The 7500-nt window shown below is 29.1% G+C and overlaps 1 protein-coding gene across 1 annotated transcript in view; it reads right to left on the minus strand.

Annotated features, from left to right (window-relative positions):
- Nucleotides 1-1519: 1519 nt before the first annotated feature.
- Nucleotides 1520-7500, minus strand: part of LOC125029109 (histone acetyltransferase KAT8-like) — a 15976-nt gene continuing 9995 nt past the window's right edge. The window contains exons 6-9 of the mRNA XM_047618896.1: nt 5139-5233; nt 3796-3945; nt 3291-3464; nt 1520-2332 (exon numbers count right to left, since the gene is read on the minus strand). Coding sequence (XP_047474852.1) covers nt 2290-2332; nt 3291-3464; nt 3796-3945; nt 5139-5233 — 462 coding nt within the window. The 3' untranslated portion in view covers nt 1520-2289. The remainder of the gene's footprint in view (nt 2333-3290; nt 3465-3795; nt 3946-5138; nt 5234-7500) is intronic.

Below are 7500 nucleotides of genomic sequence, written 5' to 3' on the forward strand. Positions count from 1 at the left end.
CAATGACAATAATAATAATAATGAGAATAATAATAATAATAATAATAATAATAATAATAATAATAATAATAATAATAATAATAATAATAATAATAATAATAATAATAATAATAAAAACATAATAATAACAAAAAAAAAAAAAATAATAATAATAATAATAATAGTAATAACAGTAATAATAATAAGAATATGAATAAGAATAAGAACAATAATAATAATAATAATAATAATAATAATAATAATAATAATAATAAATCAATAAGCAATACATATCACATATAACTGAAATAACTTAGTATTTGATACATAAATACCAAATTATATATGTGCAGCCAATTCAAGATAACCTACATATATCTAGAAAGATGATTAATTCCTAGAAATAATAGAATGTCTTCTGCTCAACATTATAAGAAAGGAAAGTGAATTAGAATTACAACTGATATGACCATTCATTTATGAATGTTCTCTCTTCAATTAAACTTTCAACAGGTATAAAGGTATAAAGAGTTTAACAAGGCAAGCAACCTTTACGAGCCTGTTACTTCTAGTTAGCTAGAAAGATCTGCTGTCTCTGTCTGTATATGTGTATGTGTATAATGCATACTTACATACAAACATACTGTACATATATACAGTTATAAAATTTTAACCACATGCCGCCGGAAAAATGATTAAACAATGGGGAAAATGCTGTGCTCATTTTTTATATTTGTGTGAAATGTCTCTGCACATAGATGGCTCTGCTAGTGTTTAGCCAAAAAGGAGTCAATTAGTAAACCTTGTGGTCTTACCTGATTTCACCTTTCCTTGAATTGGCGGGGTAAAAGTATTTTTTACTAGTGCTATGAATATTGACAGTGTTATTTTTATTATAAACATTATAATTACTATAATGTTATAAACATTAGTAACAACAAAATAAGATAACATAAAATATTTTTGTAAATAAAAGAAAAGGGTAAATGGGTGAGACAGGCAATACTCGTAATTGGCTTATTGTTGAGTTAGTACAAGTGTATCCATCTATGAGTAAAAACAATTAAACAAGTAAATTCACATTGGGCGTGGTATGTACATACATGCCATGCCAGTCAGCAATGGGTTAAACCACCATGTAATTTTTTAATAAAAGCAGTTTACTGTCATGCTGATAGTCAAGAATATCTTATTTACCAATAGGGAATAATGTAATATACTCACTGTCAGTATATGAACAAGAATTTAGTAAATTATACTATAAAGAGAATGCTATTGTTGTATACCATTAGAGAAATTAACAGCTGAAAAAGTTACATAATACTTAATTCAGAGAAGAAAATGCAGAGCAACAACATTTCAATATTATTACACAAACATATTTTTTTTTTTTCATTAAGGTAAATTCTTTTGACTGTACCTTAAAGACATGACCTATGAACCTTTATGGAACAAACATGCAGTATTTGATGGATAAGTCTTTGAATAAACGGTTTGTTAAAGTTTAAGGAAACTAAAACTGTATCAAAATTTGCAGAAAGTAATTTGGAACTTTTATTTGAGCTCTATATACATTTTTTTTTTCTTGACAAATAAAAGGAACCATTCATAATAGCAGATTATAAAATTCATGAATAAAAAAAAATCCTCAGAACTACCTTTACTTTTGTTAACATTAGAAGTCAAAAGATAAATCTATGTTACTGGGTATTCTCTTTACTTCTTATGATAACAATTAATTGTACTAATATTTTTGTAACAGCCTTGTTTGGCCAACCAACCATTTTCTTCCATGCTTTTTCTCCTTAAAAGCTGAAGGGAAAATGTAAATATTTTCACATTTCTGTTTCAAATGAAATATCCAAATGAAAATGGAAATATTACAGCAACCTTTATCCTTACTTATCATATCATTATGATATGAAATATTAGCAGTAAGCATTTATATTTTCTAATGATATGCCAAATACGTGAAATATCTGCTTATAAATCAGTTTAATATACTCAAAATATATGCTTAAACTGGTCATTTTTTAACTCTCATTAAACAAAACAAATATTTTTCTTTAGAATAGGAATTACATTGTTATCTGAAAGCCATCAATATCATAATGAAATGTTCCTAAGGAAATTTAAACAATGCCACCCTTCTTTATGTAAAATTGTATTATCCTATTCATCATACACTGGAAATAAACACCTACTGGTACATACTCATATATACTGTACAATATTTCACCTCAAATAAAACTATGTCCAATTGCATCCATGTAAACTTTACATGATGGGAAGGAAAATAACGTGTGACTTCTACTTTTTCCTCTGGTTTTGTTGTCTCTTGGGTGGCGACCATCTGGAATGATGAAACAAAAAAAAATATCAATAATTTTCACATTATATCCAGCAAATAATACGTATGAATCATTCTTGATGCCTACCAGCTTTATAATCCATATGGAAATACCTCTTACTATTTTCTTGCTTACCAGATTACTAAATCATGTGGCAATACATCATACTGTTTTACTGCCTACCAGATTACTAATTATTATGATAACACATTTTATAATTTTGTAAATAATAAATTTTTATCTGTTCCCCTTATCCATTCTATATATATTTATTTTCTTTTATCAGCAGGTTTTCTCTCTTTACTATGTACAAAGTGGTACTCAACAATCAGTTCCATGAAGCAGAATATTATTGTATGATCCTTCTGTATTTACTTACAATCCAATACAATCAATCCCTCCAACCATTAAGTATTACAGATATTTTTCCTACTGACTATCCGATCCATTCAAGGTTGATGAACCTACAAAAATATCCACTTAATTTCTCTCTTAACTTGTGAAGGAACCACATGTGGCTTTGCAATCTTGTTTGTGAACATATCAGAAATCTACCAACAATTCTGAAGTAAATGAATACATGAACCCTGATAATTCTGAAACAGAAAACTGGTTATCTCATAAGCCATTTATCTTTATCAGTTTAAAGAAAATAACTCTTTTTTAACAGGTGTTGTACATTACATGCACAACACAATTTTTATCTACCAATAATCTGATCTATTACTCCAGGATTTTACCCATAAACCTGGAATTTTCTCATTATGTATAATTCCACAAGGTACTATGTTAATTCTTCAATCTCTGACCTTTTGGACATCTCACAATAAAGAAAAGAACAAATATTACAAAAACATAGCCACAATAGGGAAGGAATAATCAATATAGTTGCATTTCACTCTAATCTTCATACACATTACTGGTTCCACCCTTGTTCACACACAACATTCAAGAACGTACCTCAGAAGGGAAGGATCTACTGTTAGTCTTGGACGTTTGAACTGGGCTGAATTAATGTATTCCTCCACAAGTTTTGGTGTGACACATATAACATGTTGACCCTTCCAGTACTTTACTAGATTGATGCTCTGCAGCGTGGAAATTATGTCTTGCTGTGTGATGCTGGTCATCTGGCTGTGGATTTTAATGATATCTAAATTTTATTATCTGTAACATAACATCACTACTAGTCCTTAACAGCATTTGCTTTATTACCTAGCCAAATAAAAATAATTATCAAAAATATCAATACTGTCAATTCTGCATCTTTACTAATTATACACATTTCCGACTCTAAAATAATCCTAGTACTTAAGACATTATTCAACTATTCTATCATTTCTGTTAAAATATGTCATTTCATAATCAAAAACTTAAGAGTATCCATTAAATCATCCAAAGTTAAATTCAACCTAACTTTTTAAATTTCAATTTTTTAGCCAAACATTCTCTTCTTTCCACTTACCTGAGATCTTTGATGGACAGCGTGCCTTTAAAATCTCGTAGAATCTCTAAAAGTACCCAGGTCCAGTATGATCGGTAGGAAAGCTTTCCAAGATCAGACAGAGGCTTCTCAGGGCTCCCCACAACTCCTTCTAGCTTGCTGAGCTCATAACTGCAAATGGATAAGCAAGATATATTTTACAGATTTAACTATATATCAGGTAACTATATATTTAATCAGATATCTTATATATCTAATTATATATACCTCTTGCCTTTATAATGATTATAGAATATTTGACCCCTTGTATGCTTCACTGCCCACACATGGCCCAAAATACAGGCATTAGGTTTACTTGACTGGCCACTCTGACAGATGTGCAGGTTAAAGGACTCCATGCCTCCCTTTGCAATGTTATTTTCTCTTTTTCTGCATAAGCATTTTGACATTTTCCAATGTCTATATCTGTCATTTGATTTGCTTTATCCAGATAGTAAAAGATTGTTTTCTGTGCACAGACTCTATAACAGTTCTCTAGGTGGTCCATAACTCATTACAATAATAATAGAAATAAGTAACATTATCTTATTTGCATCATTTTGACATTTTCCAATGTCGATATCTGTCATTTGATTTGCTTTATCCAGATAGTAAAAGATTGTTTTCTGTGCACAAACTCTATATCATTTCTCTAGGTGGTCCATAACTCATTACAATAATACTAACAATAAGTAACATTATCCTATTTGCATCATTTTTTTTATCTTTTCATAATGTTAAATTTTCTGTATACAATCTGTGACACCGGTCATGCCAGGCAGAATTAGGTTCATGAGCAGGGTCCTCCCTGGAGCTGGCACTCTTCCAGTCATAGTTCATGGACATTCCACACACATTTATCATTGGATATAATGAAAGAGCCCCTTCCTAGATGCCCACAAAGTCTAGTCACCCTACAAGAGCATGGTGAAATCATGGCAAGTCATTCCAGTCACCCGACCCTTCAGCTGAAATTTTCAAGATGGCAAGTTCCTGTCTTCCTGGTCCTCACCCAATTTTTCCCATAACAATATGTTTATGTCATTCGCCTCTCAAGCCAATTTTTTTCAAGTTAATGAATTAATATCAGCCACAATATTTAAAATAAGTAATGGGCACTCAATTCTGCTATAGCCTAAATAGTGTGTGTTTGTTAGATAATATTAGGCTATGTTAGCTAAAGGGGAGGCAGAGTGCATACTATGTAGCTCCAAAACATTACTATTCATCTATGTGCATTGCCCCCCAAAAATGTATATATTATTCAGTGATTAAAAACTGTTCTTAATATTTCTACAGCACAATTTAAACCATTATAAACATACCTGAAAGCTATAAGGAGTTTCCCATAGCCTTTTCTCTGGAATGGTGGGAGCGTCATAATGCAAGCTACGTTGTGCCCATCTGGACTTTCCTTCTCCTGCAAGTAATAATTATCAAACATTAACAACAATAAAATTCTAAATATTTGTTTTCTTTCTAAAATTAACATAAAATAAAATAAATAAATCAATAAATAAACATTAAATAAAAATAGTCTATAAATAATAATAGTAATAATAATAACATTAATCTTAAAAATTATATAACATATAACATGCATAAACCCTTTTGCGACGGGCATGTCTCGTATCCGTGCCATGCCCATTGTGAATTTACTTGTTTAATTGGTTTTACACATAGATGGCTACACTTGTACTAAATCACTAATGATCCAATTATGAGTACTACCTGTCTCGCCCGTTTACCCTTTTCTTTAATTTACGATAATATTTTACATTATCTTATTTTGTTATTACTATTGTTTATAACATTATAGTAATTATAATGTTTATAATAAAAATAACACCATCAATATTCATAGCACTAGTAAAAAATACATTTTCCCGCCAATTCAAGGAAAGATGAAATCAGATAAGGCAGAGACATTTGACAAAAATATAAAAAATGAGCACAGCATTTTCCCCATTTTTTATTCATTTTCCCCAGCGGCAATTGGTTAAGCAGTATATCACTTTAGATCATGAGTTAGCAATCCTTTTTCACTTGTTGATTCCTTAAATGACTCTTTGCTTATAAAATGACCTGCACAATACAAGTATAACCATCAAAAAGAAAAAAAATCTAACATGAAGTACTACACTGAAATTGCTATACAATATTTTCCTGTATTTCTTCATAATCTTTTGAAATCTACAGCCTCCTTAGTTACCCACTCACAACAAACAACATATGATTATATAATGGCAAACAAAACCTAAATTCAAGGTGGCAGGTATCTATGCTATGTATGGCCGAGGCATATATAATTTGTTTCCTTGTACGACCTTGGTTGTGGCCAGTGAGGAAATACACCCCTGAATAATGGGCTTAAAGCCTCAATTCCTACTTGGATCCTCCTAAAAGGATTCTGAAATATTTTACACTCTGCTGGTAAGATTATACATGCTCTGTCTACTGTAATTTTAGTTTATTCATTTTGTTTACACATAGATGGCTCAACAAATGTTTAGTCACAAAGAAGTCAATTACTAGACCTCCCTGCTCACTCCAGTTTTTCTGGCTATTACTACTAGTATTGTAATTTTGTTAAAATGATAATAATTACAGTAATGATAATGATGATGATTACAATAATAATAATAATAATAATAATAATAATAATAATAATAATAATAATAATAATAATAATAATAATAATAATAATAATAATAATAACAATAATAATAACAATAATAATAATAATAACAATTATAATAATAATAATAATAATAATAATAATAATAATAATAATAATAATAATAATTATCATTATTATTATTTGTACTATTATTATTATTATAACAACAACAATAATAATAGTAACAATAGTAATAATAATAATGATGATGATGATGATGATGATGATGATGATGATGATGATGATGATGATGATGATGATGATGATGATGATGATGATGATGATGATGATGATGATGATGATAATAATAAGAGTAATAGTAATAGTAATAGTAATAGTAATAGTAATAGTAATAATAATAATAATAATAATAATAATAATAATAATAATAATAATAATAATAATAATAATAATAATAATAATAATAATAATGATAATCATTACACTCAGATATAGATAAAGCTAGATACATAATCATTTGAATAATTTACTCAATATTATCGTAATAACTAGAAGCAAAACTAAAATCCCACTCTTTTTTACATATTTTAAACAGCCATAGGAACACTCTAAGGAAAAAGGTCAATTTCATTTTTGGGTTCAATTGGCTAAATGGAAGTGGTGCTGTCTTATATGTACCTTGATTTGACTCATGACTCAGTGGGTGGTGATGCACAACAGCTCTAAATGGTGTATATAAATGTGCAATTCATAGACAGACATGAAGTTTAGGTGAAATTCCAATACAAATGTGCACAATAAACTCTAATTTCCTATTTTTTTGAGGTCCTTACCTCTTTTTCTTTTTTTCTTAAGTCAAGTCATATGCAGATTGAAGCTGAAGTGTAATCCAAGAAATCTCAACAAACTTACACATTTTAAAGTTTTATCCTAGACTGCAAATCTAGTCTATTTTGTCAAATAATTCTGCAATAATTTTATCACATATTCTAAAGAAATATATCAGCTAATACTACAAAATCAGTCTATTGCTACCTTTGTACAAA

Source organism: Penaeus chinensis, chromosome 9 (assembly GCF_019202785.1).
Source record: "Penaeus chinensis breed Huanghai No. 1 chromosome 9, ASM1920278v2, whole genome shotgun sequence".
Lineage (NCBI taxonomy): Eukaryota > Metazoa > Arthropoda > Malacostraca > Decapoda > Penaeidae > Penaeus > Penaeus chinensis.